Here is a 20,836-nt window from a genome sequence, read left to right on the forward strand (position 1 = left end):
GCTTATTAAAGACAGAACATAAGCCATGTTTAAATTGGTTTATTCTGAAGGAGAGGCTCTTTCTGGCCCCAGCGCTTCCCCTGGCAGTTTTGTCTCAAACCCGGAGAGGGCAGAGCGGTGCGCGGGAACCACGGCAGAACATTTCGAGCGTTGCCATCGGAGATGCATTTGCCGTTAACCGCGAAGGAACGACGCGGGCTGTCGTGCGTGGCCACAAACATAAAAAAATAATCACGACGAGACAACATTTGATAAAGTCATTTTAATGGAAAATGTAAAACCCCTTTCAACTTCAATGTACAAAGCATGTGTAACACTTGCACTTTTAACAAATTAAAGCAAGCCAATGTTTTAAAAAAATACATCATTGAATGTATATATGTATATATTTACATAGCATATTAAGTTTAATATTTAGCTTTAAAAGTTCACATAAATTTTACCAAAATGAGACAATTTTTAAATAAATTACACCTTTTGAAAACGTTTAATTGTACACTGAATAGCTTCAATAAAATACTGAAGTGTCTGTATTTAATATCTACTTTATATACTTTATATTTTACAAAGTTTACAATTATTTGGCAGTAATTTTCAGATTATGACATGACTGCTGTGCGGACTCAGCAAGATCCCAAATGCAGGCAATAGCTGGTGTTTGTGTCCTACTCTCACAGTAACTGTCTCAATGTAGTGAAAAATATCTGAATTATTTTAGCAAACTGTACAAGTCACATTTACATTTGATCAACAATATAGCATAGAATTTTGTGGTTTTTTTCCAAAAATAAATACATCATCTTAAATCTTTGACATTTCACAAACTCCATGTACATTATAATACAGGACAGCAGAACGCTGCTTAATTGGTTGCAAATCTAACATGTAATCACAGTGGCTGTGATATGAAGCTCTACCGTTGCAGTGTCATTAACAAGTAAATACGATGACTATGTTTTCTTGGCACTGATGGTTTGTGAAGCTTAAATTAGTGTGCATACTGTTCATATATTAGAAAAAAGAACCTCCATTTGATGTTAACACAAAAAAGCAGAGCGCGCTTAGTTTTCATCCATATCTTCCATTTCACCTTCGTGAATCTTCAAAGCTCTCACCATTTCTTTAACTGCATGATACAAGATATTTTTAACCTGCAAGAACAGCAGACACGTTTTAGTAAGGCCTACAGCTAAGGAACTCTTCAAAGTAACTGTCTTTAGGACTGAGCCCTACGCCTAGTGGATGGAAAAAAAAAGGCAGGCTGCATCAAGCCAGTGCAAAAGGAAACACCTTTTTACACATTTTAAAACGTAGCGTGAAATAAATAAAACCAGCAACTCAAGGGAGAGTCATTTACACCCCTGGCATTCACGCTGCTCCTCATTGTTATTCTGTGTGAACAGCGGCGAGGAAGTAGCTCCACGCACTGCTCCGCATTTCAATGAGCCTGAGCACGCCCTGCCTTCGCCACCGCTTCCAGAGCAGAACTCATTTCCTACCTGCAGTTTATCATCGTAATTGATTTCTTCCTTTGACAGCCTCAGCTCCTGCGTTAAGTGAAATGACTGTACAAGATGTTCTGGAGACACAAAGTCTTCAGTTACTTGAACGCAGCTGTGAAAATTTTGCACCTATCCAAAACAAGAAGAGGAGACTGATAATTAGTATTTTGGGGTTATTCTTTGGCAGAGATACCTGAGGAAAGAGTGGGCCTTGAGATGTCTTAAACCACAGGCTTATCAGACTAAAGGGCGTCTTTATACCTTCTACATAGAGAGCAATTAAGTGCATTCGACTTAGAATCTAAGTTAGCTTCTGGCAAAAGGTACACTTTGAACAACGCATGTCTGCCTGCGCTCCGGCGCTTCTTCCTGTAGTCGGCTCCGACATTAATTCAACGTACTCTGGTGTGTTATTCCACCCTTTTACCAGCTGCCCAGGCACCGCTGCCGCGTACTACTGCTGCACAGCCATTTCCATTTCCGACGCCACAAACCGACTCCGCGCCAGCCTTGCCCTGCAGGACCCGGCTCCTCAGGCCACGCAGACACACTGGAAGCTTGCACCCACACTCTGCCAGGCGCAACTTGCCACGTTCGCAGAAAAGTAATTGCCCATGGAAATATTTAAAAGGAAAAAAAAAAAACATGAACAAAGGGGCAGGTTCAGAAGGGGAGGGAAAAAAAAAAGCACTTTCCTTTTTCCCTAAACACTTCTTAGTGATAAGAGGTAACTACTGAGAGAAAGGGAGAGCATCTCCTGCCACCCAAGTCATACCTGGAGGACAGGGGAAAGGGAAAAACGCTGCCTGGTTGTGACCTGACTGCCAACTCCCGTTTGTCCTCTTCTGAAACATACAGCATCGGGTCTTCCTTAGAAATTACACTGTTTCTTCAGGATGTCAAAAACCTTGTTTCCCCAAATTCTAACTGCTCATAAAGTTGTGCAACGTCAATTCTGCAACCAAAGCCTGGCGGGGTGGAGAGGGAACGCCTTTGCCATCCTCACAAACAAACAGTCCCACCCTGCTCAGTACTGATGAAGATCTGCATATTTTAAGCTCAAGCCTAGCAAAATCTACAGTTTTTTAATGCATACTCCATGCAGACAATTTCCATTGTGATACCTGACATTCAAAAAACACTTGAATGTTTTTCAAGCTGAGCTGAGGACACAGCACTTCATTTAAAAATTATTTTCTTCTTCAAAAGCACTGCCAAGTCTGATTTTATAAGGTTAGCTTGCCCCTTTACAGGTGAAATCCCAGAGGTTAACCCCTAGTGCAACACTGCTGGTGTACACGGGGTTTCTGCAGCCTCGTAATCGTCAAGGACAAAGCAGTGCTATTCCCTCCTGCAGATTAATCAACAGAGAAACCATTCTGGAGACGAAGAGAGTTTGTTGATGCCACACAATTTGCTAACGGCAGAAAGCCAGGAGCAAGGAAACAGCTGCAGAAGTGCCACCGCGAGGCTCCCACCAGCACTCGGGGAATTTCCTCGAGCTTCGGCTGAAACATCTCTGTGCTGCGCAGCCGGGCTGCCGGCTCCAGCCCCCTCTCTTCCCTCGCAGGCTTCTCGCCTGTTTCAAGTCTCTACCTGCCCTTGGTTTCCTTTCCACCCAAATGCAAATCCCACACCACACTCTCACTTTCTCCTTGCTGAGACAAGATTTTACTGATTCCCTCTCCCTTCATTGCAGAACAGGCAATATTTGTTGCCCTTAGATCTTTCATTCTGCTGTGCCCTAAACCTCCTTCCCTTCCAGGGCCTGTCTTATCGGTGTACAAGTCTTTGGGGGGAAGACAGATTTTTACCCGTCCGGTCTCGTACTTAACATGGGAATGCCCTGCTGACAGCCCAAAGGCAGTTCTATTTATAATACAAGCCGATACAGTGACACACACAAATAAGTATGTTTAGCAATGATTCCCGTGAGGTTCACGGGGCGAGGACTACAGCACTCCCACAACCGCGCCGGTTCCAGCTGAACCCAGAGAACAGCTTCGCCCCCCGCCCACGCAGAGCAGAGGTTTCCAGCAGGGCCCGGGAGACGGGCGGAGCGTCGGAAAAGCCTCAGACCCGGGCCGGGGTGGGAAAGGCGAGCGGGCAGGGAGGAAAGGGCCGTCCGCCCGCACGGCCGCGGCTCCTCGCAGCACAGCTGTCTCCCTCCCGTCCTTACGCCAAGGATGAGCCACTTCCCGCGGGGCCAGCGCTCAGCCCAGCAGCGGCACATACGCAACTCCCAGACCTTTATCCCACATCCTTATCGTAACATCGCCAGGATGTCACATTACCTCCAGCACGTTATTTTACAATATAATAATCCTGCTGTTACATCAAGATAATACCACTACAAAAAACATTATAATAACCGGTTCTACTATGAACAAGTTTTGCATGTAGCCTGGAATGAATGTAGCCTGGAATGAAAAAAGCCTAACACATTTCAATCACCGACTCAAGTATTTCTGGCTTTTAATTTATCACTAAAATATTTTACCAATTTGGAGTCACCAAATTAAAACCAGGGAGGGCATCCCTCGAGGACGACTGTGGTACAGGATGACCCGCAGCAGAAAGAGCGAATCATTAAAAAGAACAGTAAAACCCACCCTTTTTTAGCTGGGGAAGTTTCCAAGGAGAGCGCAGGGCTCGCTGTTCCAAGTGCCAGAGAGAAAAGGCGGCCAGATGTTAGTAAAGTGGGGGACACTCCTGAGCTCCCCTACTTGCACAGCCAAGAAGAAAGGAGATACAATCCTAGAGTGCATCACTCACAGTACATTCAGGGAAGCACCTGCAGAGGAGACCAGTCCAACGCTCTATCTATTTCTGGTTCTCCCCCAAGAGACCCATCCCCTCTGCAAGAGGTACTGACAAGCCTACTCTGACCATCACAGCTCACAGGAGAGGCTCTCCCTCCCACCCCACCACTGGAACAGTTTGACTTTGCCTACTGACACGATCACAAGGGGGATGTGACTGCTGCCTGTAAGTACACAGGGAGGAGGGGGAAACCCGGGAAGCAAGAAGAAAGCTTTATGCTACCATAAAATACTAAGAACAAGTTACTTTAAAAGCTAGCCATGAGTCCATAGAAGCTAGGGGGAAAAAAAAAGAATATACAGAAGAAATCCACACAACCTCCTCCATGTTAGAGCAGTAAAATTCCAGACCAGCACGTCAGAAGCAGCAGTGTGACAACAATCCTAACTGGCTCCAGGATGGAAGTGCCTGAGCTACACTACGCAGTGACCACAGGCAGCCAGGCTCCCTAACTCCACTGCTCAGCCTGATTTCCTCTGCTCTACAACACTACCAATGAGCAAATAAAAATAAAAACGTTAATTTACCACCAAATTTAGTATCAACTCTCATCCAGTTTTAATTATTAAAGACTCATGATGTGCACGTAAACCTGAAACACTTAACATGTGAACTTCACCTGGTATGTATTCTTGTTCAGACTTATTTTTTAGTGTTTAAGTGTGCTTTGTATATATGAAGTGTTGGTGCTGATCCCTAAGGTCAGTATTTATGCATCTCTATATAGAGAGTACTATACACGTACATGAAAGAACACGATGCTTTTATTTCCTCCTACGTGGCAGATTCACAGGAACTTCTTACTGAAGATGAAAAGGTTCTCAGCTTCACCCACTAAGGTTTAAAAACACCATGTTATTAACTCCTTGGTGCCAGAAGCTAGAACTTTACCACTTCAAAAGCAATCTGGAATTTAAAGCCAAGGAGATAAAGATAAGAGTGGTCTTATTTTGGGTCCTTTAAGCCTATGAACTGCAGGGAAGCCTGGAACAGTCCCATTACTTCATGTTTTATATTCTGTATGCCTTTATGTAATTCTACCTGCTATACAAAACAAATTTCACAGCATGTTTGTTATTTTCTGTGGGTTCCCTTTCCATTCTTGTACCTGGGATATCTCTCTTGTTTCAAGAGATCAGAGTAAGGTTACTGGAGGATAAAATACAGATCTTATCAACTCCGGGAGTCCTAACTGCTTTAGCCTAACAGGAGCTAAGAATAACATCAATGCCAGACGTTCCTTCACCTCTGTGACGCAACATCAAGCCCTGGAGACATGGTACAGGGAAAGGCAGCCTACGACAACCCAAGGTTTGGTCACCTGGGTTTGGGTTTGGTTTGGTTTTTTCTCTTTCTTTTGCCAGAAAACAAATCCACACAGATCATCCAGGGTTAAACATACCACCATGTGAAACCCACCGCAAGACTCACTGGAATGACAAAGCAGTCTAGTCTGGGTAAGGTACCTGTTGCTTTCAATGCCCAGGCAACTGACACAGCCAGCAGACAGATTAGGGACGTAACGCCTGTCATCACTACAACCCAGCCATTTTTTTCCACAGAGAAAACCCTACCGCCCTGGTCGTGGCGACATGGCAAGCCATTGCTTCCTCTCTGCCCAGAAGAGGCGGCGGTTGGAAGCTGATCTGCAGATCAGAAACCAAATAGCATCTTCTTCAGAAAGGCCTGGCCTCGCTTGAACCCGCGTGGAGATCAATGATAGATCTTTAATAGCAAGATGGTTTACAACCCCTACTGCAGGGTGGGGATGCTCCTCATTCCTCAATAGTCAGCTACCTAATTAGTAGTGCTTGACAGCTGGCAAGCCAGCAAGAAAGCAGGCTCCGTTTCCTGTTGGAACAGGAAAAGGTTCATGGAGTGAAGAAATAAATAAATCTAGAACTGGCCAAAAAATCATGTCCAAACACTTGTGCTTTCTTCCTCTTTTCACCAAGGAGAAGCAGTTTGCAGACTGTGAGAAAAAAAAGTACCCAACAAAATAAAGTAACAAACCCTATGTGCTTCAGAGGACTGAAGCTTGCCACACAAATTCATACCGCTTCTCCACAACTGCCCTACTGGGCAGTACTTTTTCTTGCATAACTAAGAATTAAATCAGCCCAGCTGCTGCAAAGGTGATATCACTCTTTCTGATGGTAAGGGAAGCCGCTGAAGGGACAGTGATGACTCCTGGTAATTGATGTACCTTCTGTGTAAAAAGGAAGTTAACGTGGAGTGGGAAAACCACCTCCAAATCCTCTTACAGAAACATCTTGTTACACCCAAACTGCCTCTACAATTCTCCTGCAGATGAAGACTAAAACAATGACACCTGGCATCCAGGTATTTTTATCTTAGAGTTGCTCTCCCTGCCCCTCTGGAGTTAGGTTAACTTTTGGGTTAGAAGAAAAAAAAAGAAAACAAAAAAAACCCAACCTGACTTTGCCATAACTAACACCATTTTATTTAGAAATTTACTAATGAAATGAAAAGTGGAAAGAAGTGGTTCGTAATAGCCTACTCATTTTTCATTTTAAAGGTAAAAAGGAAGAATATTATTTCAAGCGTTCAAGTTGCTGTATGTTAGTACCAGCTAGTCATCTACACAAGCAGATGTACCTTATTATACATTCCTACACACTAATAGCTACCAGTAAGAAAATAAAATCTAACTTGAGTACAGATGTAGTTATGTCTTTGAAAAAAAGTTACGTTATTGTATTTATGTTATTTAATCCTGTGTGTCTTTAAACAGATGTACATTACCTGATGAAGTGCTCCTGCTGGTAGAATAATAGCATCACCAAGAAACTGAATAACCGTACAGGTTTTTACTCCGTATTCTTCAAGAAGTCTTTGGCGAAGCTTTTTGTTCACATACCAACTCTGATCACGTATTGGATCATGCTCTGGTAAAACTTCTAAGCCTTGCTCTTTTGCTATCTGTAAGTACAGAAAAGATCCCAAGTCACTGTCAAAAGAAGCTGAACCTTTTGCTGATAAATTGTAAGTATACCTAACTTATGAAACAACACTACTGTGTTCCAAATACCCAAACAAGAATTTTAGTTAGGTATTCAGAAGAACCTCAAAGAACTGGGAAGTCCCACTGAACTGAAGACATCTGCAGAACTCCCACTCCAAAATGTAGAGCTTTAAAGAACTCGGCACAATAATCTATTAATAAGCAACACACTCTGTGTGACGACCTTCATCAAGAAAATAAAATGTGACCTCAAGAGTTCCTATGCTGCCAATTCCTCATGCTTACAACCTTCAGTTTTGACAAAGACACGCACCCCCGCCACCTCAGCTCAGGAAAAAAGCAGCAGATAAAACTAATAGTCACACGGTCCTGGACAACCTGCTCTAGGTGACTCTGCTTGAGCACAGGGCTGGACAAAAGGACCTCAAGAGGTCCCCTTCCAATCTCAACCACTCTGTGGTATGAAGTTATTTTCCTACCATCCCATCAAAAAACTGGGGGGAAAAATGAAGAACATAAAAAAAATACTTCCTGACAGTGGTAGACTTAACTGCAAGAACCATTTCTCATCAAATTAACTACAGGGGAACAAATATTACCCTTAATCAATTGCTAATTAATGAATCACAGTGAGTAAAGAAAAAAGTGACTAAACACGTATCGAATCCATCTGTCATGACTCAGGAGACAATTCTCTCATTAAAAACATAAGATTTGTATTCATATTGATATGAAAGATACTTAATTATGTGATGCAGAGCTTGAACGTGTTCTTGTGTATTACTACCTTTCTTCTGTACTAAACGAGATAGTGAGATTTTCTCTCTTATCAGCAGGCAAAGTGGTCCCAAGGTCTAGTCATCAATTAATCTCCAATTCAGTATTTAAAAATACCACCACACCAAAAATACAAGGCGGTACACAATTCATTTTGGATACCATGGCAAGCCGCGACAGCAAATGACAAACTTTATTACATAGCGTCTTAAGTGCTTCCGTTTTAAACCTGCTGCTCAGAGGTTTCACAATATCCTTTAATTGCTCTGAAAGAAGAAACGCCGAATAATACTCATTGTCCACCCGTTCCCTTGCATTCGTGAATTGTGACTTTGTTCACAACTCTCTTTTCCAAACTGAAGAGCCACCATCTACTTTTTGAATGAACAGAAAAGCCTCGCTGTATAATTCATAATCTCCTGGCATTAGCTGTATTTTGTTTACTAGCGCTCATTTTTCGCCACAGCTCAGTTTGCCAAAGAGCAAATGTTTGAGTCACCAGAGGACAGCTGCCCTGGGACTGAAACACTGCCTTATTGTCCAAGAGCATCTTTACTGCTGAATTTCTTAGGCTCTTCCTGCTCGCAGTAGAGACCTTGGCCTCCAGCCTGTTTGTGGACCCCTTTGGTTTAGCCAATTAAAACTCATCTGATTTTTTTTCCCCACAGTAGAAGACAGTGAAGACTTCTTTTCCTCGAGCAACCACTTCAGTGATATTTTGGTATGTCATCCATCAAGACCACCTTCTAGAACATGAAAACACGCCAAAGACAGGGCACAGAAAACTGCTTCCAAGACGGTATCTCGAAATTTAATGCCACTGATGACTATCAATGGCCCAGTGGTGGATATTCATCCTACATGATGTAGGAACCCAAAAGGTTCTGATGTGGCTCTAACTTGTTCATCGCATGCTGCCCAAGGAAGAGCTGCACCATAGTTAACGCTGAACAAGTTTGCTGCCCTTGGGTACATTATCCCCCACTGCTTTCATCTTCACTAAGAGCCAAGGCATGTTCTTTGAGCTAACTGATGTAACACAGAGTCCTTATGAAGATCGGTGGCTGCTGGGTTAAAAGGTTGGGTTTTTTTGCATGGGACAAGTCACAAAAATTTCAGCATCTGATAATGCAAGAATGGATCAGTGACAGAAAAACACTGGCCTACAAATGCTAATACTAAAAAAATAAAATTATCCTTTGTATTAGAGAACGACAAGACTAGATCTCCATGCCCTCCTGAGTGTTCAGAGTTTGCAGGCTACCTGTAAGAGGTGAGTCCATACCACGTTATGTATTTTATTTGTTGACTGATGTAGCAGGTCAATTATAGTTTATTTTATGTGCTACAAAGGAGAGAATTTTGCTTCCCCCCTTCCCTAAGCATAGGGGTGGTGTTTGTGGTTTTTGCCAGCCCCCTTTGATTTACCAGTTACTTAGATTATAAAATATCTATTATAAATCTAACCTTTTGCAGAAACTCCCTTATCTTGTCAGCATCTTTGCCAGCATAAATGTGCCATAAAGCACCAGGTAATTCGCTTGAATCTTTCAACCGCTTCCTTAAAAGGTCATCCAAATCTTCTTCTTCAAACTTCTTCAAAACTCCTAAGATTCAAGAAAAATATTTTTTTTGAAGTCAGACAGAGGAAAAACTGAAACTAAACACCTTCTTTTCGAATTTCTTGTGTGAGACTGAACAGATAAAAGTTTGCTGAATACAACAGAAGCCCCAGGTGATCCTCCTGTTCAGTGTTTGTAATTAGTTACTAGAACATGAATGCCATAAATACCTTAAAAATAATGTTTAATTTTTAAACTTTTTTACATCTCTTGATTTTTATAGAACGCATTCTCCTACCTGAAATAAACAAGCAGGACTGGCACCAAAAAAACTGAAATATGAAAAAGGTTTTTTCCTGCAGTCAGCAAAAGCAGTGTTTTGCGTGCTGTTCTGCAGCTGCTAGTCACGAAGTTAGAGCTCTCCCAATATGCTGAAGTTTTGCTGCTATTAACTCAGTGCATACGCAAGTGAAAACAAAGCAAATAAAAGACAGCAAACCTTACCGCAGCTCTATCAGTCTCACCCAAAATCTACATTTGCTGATTATGGAATGAGAGGACAAAAGAATAAGGGGAAAGAAACAGAACTATTTCAGTGATTTAAAGACTGTTTCACATAAGCAATAAACCTCGTACAGAGGACTAACATACACCAATTTAAGCTCTCCAGTGCTGAAAAATTATATTACAGTCCAATTTCAATAGAGCAAACACAGTGCATCCAGAGGGAGCAGAATAAACAGAAGGTTTGGCAAATACATCATCCTGACATAATTGTTAGAACTACCACAGCTTCCAGAGAAAATCCTTCATCCTGCACTTTCATTAGCTCTGCCAGACCCAGAACAGGACTGGTACATCAATTATAGGTAATGGCAAAAAAAGCAAAAAGAGTTTGAAATACCATTTCATAATTCATGAACCGAAGTGTATTTTATGCAGAATTAATGTGTGTGCAAGTTCTCGAAACAAAGAATCTCCCAGGTTTAAGCAAGTACTTATGGACATCTTTCATCCCCTTCAAAAGAACAGTGTCAATTTTAAAAGCGGCAGATCATTCAGCCCATCTACACCACTTAGATTAAACTTCCCTTTACCTGATTTGGAAAGTACTCCATTCCCTTTTGCTATGCCAACATAAACAAGGATGTTCACAACATCAGAAACTTCAATATGGAGATTTGTGGTTCCTATATCATGGTCTTTAGTAGCAGCCACACCTATGTTACAAGATAAAATTAAGATTTGTTGTATTGCATACTCACTTTCAAACAGAAATGTGCAACAGCTAGCTAAGAAGAAATTTCTGAAAGTACAAGCATCACAGAAAAGCATTTTACGTACAGCAGGCTTTAATGTGAAAATACTGAGATACACAAACTACAAACGTGCTTTTGCTGCTGCACTTGCTAAACAAGAAAATGTTAATTTTTAACACAGACCTTGAGATATCTCTTAGCCCTGGTAACTGCCCCTACATAGCAGCTGTATCAGAACAAAACTCATTTCAGCAGAATAATCAAAGATGTTTCCTGACCACTTTCCTTCCCAATTCCTTCCCAATCTTTCAACCTTCCGGGTTGTTCAGGGCAGAATATAAGTACAAGGTTAACAAATCAAATGTGTCACTTTTATGCCTGGCTATAAGCCAAGGTCTTAACCAAAAGAAATCCCCAAGCAAAGAGGAAAATTAATTTTAGTTCTAAGAGGTGAAAACATACATGCTTAAGTCAAAAGGACATTTCAGAACACTAAGCCTTGCAGCAGTATTACATAAAAGTGTCATTAATGATTCCGTTCTTCAGACCCATGCCTTGATCACTATCGTTAATATGTTTACTTCAAAGGACAACTGAAGAAGTTTTTAAATCAAAGCCATCGTACTACAAATTACAACTCATTTCTTGTCCTATTACAACAATTTGTAAAACAGATTTGAACAAATCTGTTTGCCAAAGAAGGAGCAGCTGGAAAAGGTCTGACGGAAACAACCTTTTCTAAACAGGTTTTTGAGTGTATAGCATACAATACAAACACTAATTATGAGAAAAATGCCGAGATTTATTTATGACCAGAATTATAAACACAATAATACTTCACGAAGTATTCTGTCGTATGGCATTATTAAAGACATGATCTCTCTTTGTGTAAACGCAGCTAACCATTTATATGCTGCAGAAGACTACAACAGCACAAGAAAAGACAGAAAGAAAGGCAGAGGCAAATAAAACTCTCATGCCTGAGGTGCGTGTACTGTTAATATGCAAGTCAATAAAGTATTCTCCTCCATTGAATGAACAATTATCCTCCAAGCAAGCTCAGCTTTCAATTAAGCATTATAATGTGGTATTCTGTAGTTTTAGGGGAAGGGATAACTGCTACACTTCTAGGGCATACTCACCATATGCACTGCATAGTCTGGGTCCCAAATCGGGACGGACAAAAAATCCTGGCAGATGAGAAGCCAAGTTTAGTTTTCCTTCTGGACTACAATATTCAGGCAAGGGTAAACTTTTTAATAAGTCCTCGTATCTGGAGGAGAAAAGAAGAATGTAATTGCATTTGTGCCATTACACACAGAGAAAAAAAACAACATGGAGATTGACTTAAGAATATCTACTATCAAACTCAAATACCTTGCTGGCATCATAGCCTTGAAATCTTCACCAGAAGGCCAGTCTTTCAGTTTTAGCAGAGCTGTTTCCCCATTTTTTATTTTCTGCCGTTCTGCAAGTAACACAGAAATTACTAAAAACTAATACACCGTAGTTGTACTTTATTCAGCTAAAACATATAACTGAATTCTTAACTTGTCTATAAAGATTTCATCCATAAACCAGGAGATAACTAATTTTGAATCATAGAATCATTAATGTTGGAAAAGACCCTTAAGATCACCAAGTCCAACCGTTAACCTAGCGCTGCCAAGTCCACCACTAAACCATGTCCTTAAGCACCACATCTACCCTTCTTTTAAATACCTCCAGGGATGGGGACTCAACCACTTCCCTGGGCAGCCTGTTCCAATGCTTCACCACCCTTTCAGTGAAGAAGTTTTTCCTAATATCCAACCTAAACTTCCCCTGGCGCAGCTTGAGGCCGTTTCCTCTCATCCTATCACTTGTTACTGGGGAGAAGAGACCGACCCCCACCTCGCTACAACCTCCTTTCAGGTAGGTGTAGAGAGCAATAAGGTCTCCCCTCAGCCTCCTCTTCCCCAGACTAAACCACCCCAGCTCCCTCAGCCGCTCCTCATAAGACTTGTGCTCCAGACCCTTCACCAACTTCGTTGCCCTTCTTTGGACACACTCCAGCACCTCCATGTCCTTCTTGGAGTGAGGGGCCCAAAATTGAACACAGTACTCGAGGTGCGGCCTCACCAATGCCGAGTACAGGGGCACTATCGCCTCCCTGGTCCTGCTGGCCACACTATTCCTGATACAAGCCAGGATGCCATTGGCCCTCTTGGCCACCTGGGCACACTGCTGGCTCATGTTCAGGCGGCTGTCAACCAACACCCCCAGGTCCTTTTCCGCCAGCCACTCCTCCCCAAGCCTGTAGCATTCCATGGGGCTGTTGTGACCCAAGTGCAGGACTCGGCACTGAGCCTTGTTGAACCTCATACAGTTGGCCCTGGCCCAACGATCCAGCCTGTCCAGTTCCCTCTGCAGGGCCTTCCTACCCTCCAGCAGATCGACACTTCCACCCAGCTCGGTGTCATCTGCAAACTCAGATGAGACTCAACTAGTTGAGGAACAATGACATTTGTTTGGTTTCTTAGTCAGACCTAACTAGTGTATTAGTGTATCTTTAATTCTGCAAAGGTACAAGTTTCCATCACATTCTTTCAAAACAGATTACCCAGAGCTTTCTTTTTAAAGTTTCTTCAAAGCCTCAAGATCCATAAAGAATATTTTTAACTGCAGTTTCTAACATTGACCGTGTTCAGAATCGATGGAATAATACATTTAAAGTAACGTACTTGAAACATCTTCAAAACCATCCCAGAACTCCTTGACATTGGTGTTTGAAATAATACTGTCTTTGCAATTTAAGATATCGGCTTGCTGGTTTCCAAAATCTAGACTAATTGACTCAGCTTTCCACAGGCTGAAGTTCATTTTCTTATGCATACCGGACACTAAAACAGGCTGCAAAAAATAAAATAAAAAAAAAAAAAAATCAATACTTATCCTTTCAGAAGTAAACACCTCCTTCAATTAAACCGGAGTACAAATGCATCCGAAACACACACTGAAGACCTTGGCCCTACTGAGCTGTTAACACTTCCTCCAACAACAACCATACCAAAGATGTATACACACATCTTTTTGGAATTTGAATCTCCCTAACAGTAATTTCTTATTTATTATTAGCAGTTAACTGAAGTTTAAACTACACAAGGTTGATATGTGGGCTACACCTGATAAGCTTTTGCCCACTGCTAACAATACATTTTCAAACATGGAGTTAGGCAAATTTGTCCTTTAACACAACTCCCCCAGAGTTCATACTGAAGTCACTTTATAGACTGAACAGCTCAATACCTACCCTTCCTTGTTTCCAGCACTCTTTGAAGAGCTTCCAGTTGTTGTTGTTTTTATGGTCTCTGAGCCACAAAACATGCTTATCACAGATCCACGAATACTGAATATCACTGTACAGTTTACTGCAGTCATCCTGAATACATTTTCTATCATCCTTTGGCTCATCTTTTATTTCAGATTTTACGTTTATCTTTGGTGCTCTATTTGGTGGAATCTTGTTTTCTACTACTGAAGCAATTATGTCATCAAGAATGTTTGGCACAGTCCTTCCACTCTTGCCACTCTGGTAGAAAACAAACAAACGTATGCTTAAACAATGTAAAAGTAAATAAAGTTAATGCAATTCCTTTTGCAGTAGAATGACAACATTTCATTACCCATTAGAAGCCTGCAGTTACCTACTTCCTTTGTAGAAAACCGCATGCATTTTTACATGGAAAATGTTAGAAATATACAGTTATTACAAAACTCAATATATTGGAATCTTCCTTTGCTTTGTCAGGTTAAGGCTTTATCGAACTTCACGGACATTTTATAAATGACAGAGATTTTCAAAACCTGATATAAAACACATGCATCTTGTAAACACTTACTGCTGTTCCTGTAGAGTAAACTGGAGCAAAAGCAATACCAGCATCTGTAGAACCCAGACGGAGTTTGCCTGCTGTTGTAGTTAACAAATCTCGTAAGGTTGAGCCCTGCTCGTTGTTCTGGGATGCAGGAGGGGAGCTTTTACAGTTTTGGGACTCCAAATTATCCTGGTCTTTCTCTTCCTTTGAGTGTTTTCCAGAAGGACATTCTTTGTTCTCTAAAACAACAATAATCATTGGAAGTTTACGCTGTTGTATCATGATGCAGACATAGGAACAGCACCAGTACCCTGCATTTTATAGTGGTCGTAATATACTGTAGCACCAGCGCTTTATTCACCTGAAAACACACCAGAGGATGAACTAGATCCTTCAAAATGCAGTCAAACAGTGTGACCATGAAAAGGCCTTCCTTAGCATCTCAGACATGCAGCTGAGTGAGTACCTGTCACAAATGAGAGATGCTGTAGCTGGAAATACTGCCACACTACACATGCGTTCCACTAGTGGCTCTTCTGGTAACAGATTCTGATGCCACCAGGAGAAGGCATTGCAGTTTCAAGATTAAAATTGAGGGGGAAAAGAACATCATCTTTTCTTTTTGTTGAACAGAAAACTTGGTGAATTTTTCCTATAATTCAACCACGTTATCACTGGTGCCCCCAAAGTCATGGACACGATACAACAATTTCAAACATATACCTTTCTTTTCTTCTCTGGCTTTCTGCTCTGCAAGATCAGCTAACCAATGCAGCGGTGACTGGGATTCAGGCGGTGTTAACTTGCTGTCTGTGCTTACATCACTCCTTGGACTTGTATTACCATTTGTCTCGGACTTTTGAGGAGTGTTCTGCTGTTGAGACTCAGGCATGCACAGAGAAATTTTATTACTGTGGTTAAGGACATTCTGCAAAACCTGTAAAGAATAAATTTATTTTTAAGCATGTAACTTTGCTTTAATGTATTTCAAAGACAAGGCTAGCATTTAACCATCGTATATGCAAATTAAAATGCAACTGGTACTATTCAAATATAAAAATCCACAAGAATCCAAACATCTGAGCAAACCGTGACTTATTTGCCCATTTTAGACTCACCTGAGACACACCATTCATTGCAGGGAGCTTGCCAGCTTGCGTGCTCTGCTTGCTGGTACACTGACAATGGGATTTAATTTCAAATTTTTCTCTAATATTGTGCATAGCATCTAGAAGATCTGTCAACACTAGAAGACAATTAAGAAGAAAAGCATCAGCAGTGCTCAATCATTTTGTGACCCTCTTTACAATACACACACTGTGATGCTAAAATGCTATCTCCAAACCTTTTTAAAATTTAAACTATTAAAATGCTAAATTTAACACTCAAAAATACTATAAAAGACTGTCCAGTTTACCTTACAGCTCGTGCAGAAAGAGACATGGTCTTTAATTAAATAATTGCATACTACTCTTCTGACTAATCTAACCTTTACTCTGCATTCCCATTGCACAGCACACAACAAGCAAGCCAGTCATTCATTATTTACTCCTCATTGTTCAACTGGTGCATCATTGCTTCATTTAATAAAACCGTCAAGCTACAGACTGAAGTGAGCCACGTCTTGACAAAAAAATTAGTATGTGATCATGTAATTTAAGGCTGTTTGGTAATGGGTACGCACAGAAGAGCAAAACTGAGGTTATGTAGGCAGTCTTCACTATGCTGTTTCCAGATGAGTGGTTCACTTCACAATTTAAAATTAAAACCAGTTTCAGTCTGGAACCTGTTCTGGGGAATGCCACAATTTGAATTTATTATGGAATCTAACCAACCTTCATTTCTACCTGAACTAACATGCAACAACCCATAAAATAATGACTGGATCTGTATTTCCAGCTTAAAATAACTTGGGCATTTGCTTAACAAGTTTAAAGGCACATTTGAGTTTTTTATCCTCTGCTCTGCATCAATGCTGCCAGAGATCACAAGTAAAGTTGCACTAGCAACAACTACCACACCTAACCACACTTCTTTATAAAACTTGTTTGGTTTTAAGAAAAATACTGAATTTTGCTGGGTTTAGGATTACTGTTTCGTTTTTCATTTATCACAAGCTCCTTTACTGCATTTTGCTTTAAGATGCTCAATCAGATGTCCAACCAAAACCACACATGAATCTTTTCTTTTTACTTTTGGGGCAGGGGTGGACACGACGGACAACACATGACAGAAAACAGTGAAAACCAAATCCCCAGAAATCTGTTACCACATAATGCTCCTTAGCAGTACTACTCTAAGATTTTCTTTTAATAGCCAAGGTGAGATTTATTAAGTACGTTCTGGCTGCTTTATTCTGCTCTGAAAATGTACAAACAGTCACAAAAAAACACCCTGAATTTCTTCACTGCCTGTCCCTGAAATCCCTTCAAGACATCTGGCAGCATACTCCTCTTTCTCTCATCATCTGTGCACCTTGCTGTTAACTGTCCAGAATCACTTGCCTTCCTGCAATGATTTGACACAATTCACATGTTTTTAAATGGAAAATGAGAAGTTTCTAGAAATAACTCTGGCCTCTCTTCACAGAAAGGCCTGGGAAAAACCATATCCTGCTTGTTCGCAGGTCTTACCAGAGCCTGGAATAATCTGTGTTGGCATCAGGTGTTTGTGATCATGAGGCTGTCCCTTCACACACTTCATCCAAGCATATAACTCCTTATCTGCAAAATAACATCGCCAATTGTTTTACTTCACTTACAGTGGTACACAAAGCAAGCTAACTAACATTTTTCAGATTTGTTTTAGTTAGAAACTGTTTCCTACACATAATGTAAGGCTTCTGTCCTGGTACGCTGTGTGACAAAGATCTGCATACAACAGCTACTTTTCACAATAAGGAAAAGAATAAAGAGTTTTAACGATACTGAAATCTGAAATAGCACATCTGTAACACAAACCCTTGCCCATAACTTCGAAGTTTTGAAGTATATTCCCTTTATTACATTTAGAGAGTTGCCAATTTAGCATAAGCCGAAGTCCTGTACAGTTGCAATTGAGGCAGTGAGACGCCCTTGACGAATTCTAACACAGAAGAGACACAAGTAGGCTGTGGCTGTATGACCAATTTAATTTGACACAATCCACACTCCAACTAAAAGTGGCTGTCTTCAACCAGAGAGGGCCAAGCAAGCCAAAAAGATGAATTTTTAACTGAATCAATTCTCTGATTTGGCCTACCTTTCAGCTGCACTGATGTTACTGGTCGCACAAAGGAGAGGGAAGTTGCATCATAGATTTATGTCAGATTAAAGCAACCATGAAACCACAAGTCTGTATGTACTGGTTGAAAATCGTTTGTGGCAGCAGAGAGGGCCTAACTGGTAGGAGAAAGAGGCTTTCTATAAAGTTTCAGGAAGAATATCCCTGCCAGAAAAATATGCAGTGTAAAGACAAGACAGAGGAAGAACAAGAGCAAAGAAATGTCTGACCAAGCAAGCGGTCACCGATCTGCTACGTGATTTTGGGGCAGAAATACAAATGAGATTTCTCTCTCAACCCCCAGTCTTGTATCCTATCCACTGAACTGCTCGTTTTAAGAGACCCTTCAAATCTTTTTACTAGTTTGCTCAGCTCTAGCAATGTAAACTAAGGAGAGTACACTAAAGGAAGCATTTAGCACATTTAAAGCAGCATTTTCTTGCACTGTTATAGATACACAGCGTACCAAATGTTCCTTTCAGATAAATATTAAATTTGTAAGCTATTTTGTAGTTTTTTGTAACACCTAAAACATTGAGATATATATATATATAACTGGATACAAACATAAATCAAATCAAAAAACAAAACAGCATGTATCTACTTGAAGTATTTTATCACTGAAATGCCATAACATGGCATTCCACTTGATGGTGCCATGAACTGTCGGAAGGTAACAACGGATGCACATGCATTCATTCATGTAGTAATGAGAGAAGTCATTGATAAATATCTGAATATGGAATATTTAAACCTCTAATATTCCTGCTGAAGCAGGGGGAAACCAGTGTATTCTGTGTTACATTTAGCAACTGTAAAAACAACTACCAGTTCCAGGAAAAATGGTGTAATATGAAGTGCTATTATATAGAGATGGGTGGGTGGTTCTGAACTTTGTAAGAGAGTGCCAAAGGAGAGAGATAGTTCACACGAATCCTACAGCATCATTAGAAATAAAGCCACAGAGAGGGAAGCTATCGTACTTCTGCTTTTGTGTGTAATGCTGTGATGAAGAGTAAGGAGAAAGTCTTCCCTGTTAGAAGACTGAAAAGAAGCCTGCTTCTGTATACTGCTTTTTTAAGCTTTGAAGACATTTTACTAAAATTTTCCTGGCTGGTTAACACGCACACTATAAAAAGCTTCTTACTGCATGTTCCCACTATGGTAAATAATGTTCGGCGTATATCCCAAGCCACGTCAGATGGATGCACACACATGCACACACACAGACCTCAACCAGTTAAGAGCTGCTGAAGCAGCCTCCAGCATTAAAGCATTAACGACTGTTCTTGGTGTTGGAAAACACCGACATTAGTTCCCTAGAAACTTCAGGCTTTGATGGAAGTCTCTGGGAACATTCTATAACCGCAGTGTAGGAGGGTCTCGCTACAAGCCAAGGACAAAGTGGATGAGTCTCTCTGTTTATTAAAGATTTACCATCTAACAGTTAAACTTTATTTTACTAACATTTCACATCTGTGACATTATTCTGCTATAACAAACATGGAACTGCTTTTCGAAACAGCTTCATACTTGAATCAGTTCCTGGCGCAGTGTTTGACCGCAGGACTGTGCCAGGGCACAATGCCTGCCAGCCAGGGGAAGGCAGCCCTTCCCAACAAGCTGCCTGAGCACCAATGTCACAGCCGAGGTCTGAATGACCAGATCGATCTTCCAAGCCATTCCTCCTTTCAATTGCAACCAGGCTGGGTCACTCAGAAATCACAGGTTTGCAAGTCAGTCCTGTTATACTTCGCTACAGACTAAACTAGAACATTTCCATTAAAGCATAGGAATGAGATTAAATCGAGTATGTGTGTAGGCTGCTGGATTGTGAAACCTCCATTAACACTCATTTTAAATACTCTGTGAAGTACTTTTCTCCACCTCACCTTTTTTTTTTTTTTTTTTTTAAACAATAAAAAAGTAGGCTGTTAAGTCAATATGACAAACCATGTACTTCTGAAGGGAAGACTCCAGAAAGCACTCAAATCAAGGCAAGTCTTAACAGCAATGAGTTACCATAAAGCAAGGGAGGTGTAATGGAGTGCCAGTCTCACAGCTGAAGAACAAGATTTAACCTTGAGGGGAAAGGCACAAGCAATCCAAGACAATCCACACAAAAAGACTGAAAAGTGGACAAAGACCTAAAATAGCCCTCACAGCAGTTGCTTTCTGAATGACTGATTCTACATATACTGACAAAAAAGGAGGCCAAAAAGATCTAAGAGAAACCAAAACACACAAGCAGTAATTTAGTACTTTACAGAAAGGCAGTTACACTAGTAGATCAGCAGCTGTACAACAAATGAGAATAAACAGCATATACAATACTCTAGTTCATGAAGAACTGACCTCTAGAACTTTTTCTTTCCTTTGCCTTGTAACAATCTAGGCAGACCACAAATCCACATTTTTGGCAGACCCAATGAATGTTAAATAATGTGGCTTCACATGCATCACACATCTCACGGACTCCTCTCACTGCTCTCTTCCATGCAATTTTGGCTGAAATACAAAATAAGCAGAATAAAAGGACTGAAATTTAAATGCAAAGCACAGAATGAATGGTCTTTATAGATAAAGCATTCATAATTTCCCCCTCAGACTCAACTGGATGTGGGGGGACGAAAGCGATCCTTCATAAACAGACCATCGACATCTACCCCCTTAGTTGCATTACACAGCATCCCCATCAATGCTAGTATCAATACACTATAAAGAAATTAAAGCATCCAAAAAACACAGACTAAAGTGATACAGAAGGAATATTCCTGCTCAACATGAGCGGGTTGCAAGTACAAAGAAC

The 20,836-nt window shown here is 40.9% G+C and overlaps 1 protein-coding gene across 12 annotated transcripts in view; it reads right to left on the reverse strand.

Moving 5' to 3' along the window:
- Positions 1 to 286: 286 nt before the first annotated feature.
- JMJD1C (jumonji domain containing 1C) overlaps positions 287 to 20,836 on the reverse strand; it is a 63,669-nt gene continuing 43,119 nt past the window's right edge. For 7 of the 12 annotated variants that reach the window (XM_082310110.1, XM_082310111.1, XM_082310103.1 and 4 more), the window contains 14 exons: positions 20,383 to 20,535; positions 17,400 to 17,489; positions 15,885 to 16,012; positions 15,490 to 15,703; positions 14,791 to 15,005; positions 14,202 to 14,480; positions 13,633 to 13,801; positions 12,287 to 12,377; positions 12,052 to 12,182; positions 10,748 to 10,870; positions 9,556 to 9,695; positions 7,092 to 7,268; positions 1,500 to 1,631; positions 287 to 1,151 (listed from right to left, as the gene is read on the reverse strand). In XM_082310110.1, coding sequence (XP_082166236.1) covers positions 1,062 to 1,151; positions 1,500 to 1,631; positions 7,092 to 7,268; positions 9,556 to 9,695; positions 10,748 to 10,870; positions 12,052 to 12,182; positions 12,287 to 12,377; positions 13,633 to 13,801; positions 14,202 to 14,480; positions 14,791 to 15,005; positions 15,490 to 15,703; positions 15,885 to 16,012; positions 17,400 to 17,489; positions 20,383 to 20,535 — 2,132 coding nt within the window. In that variant the 3' untranslated portion in view covers positions 287 to 1,061. Of the gene's footprint in view, positions 1,152 to 1,499; positions 1,632 to 1,651; positions 6,177 to 7,091; positions 7,269 to 9,555; positions 9,696 to 10,747; positions 10,871 to 12,051; positions 12,183 to 12,286; positions 12,378 to 13,632; positions 13,802 to 14,201; positions 14,481 to 14,790; positions 15,006 to 15,489; positions 15,704 to 15,884; positions 16,013 to 17,399; positions 17,490 to 20,382; positions 20,536 to 20,836 lie in introns of those variants that run through there. The other 5 variants (XR_014227970.1, XM_082310104.1, XM_082310105.1 and 2 more) reach the window with 5 other exon arrangements.

This window comes from Platalea leucorodia (genome assembly GCF_965183815.1).
Source record: "Platalea leucorodia genome assembly, chromosome: 4".
Taxonomy (NCBI): Eukaryota; Metazoa; Chordata; class Aves; order Pelecaniformes; family Threskiornithidae; genus Platalea; species Platalea leucorodia.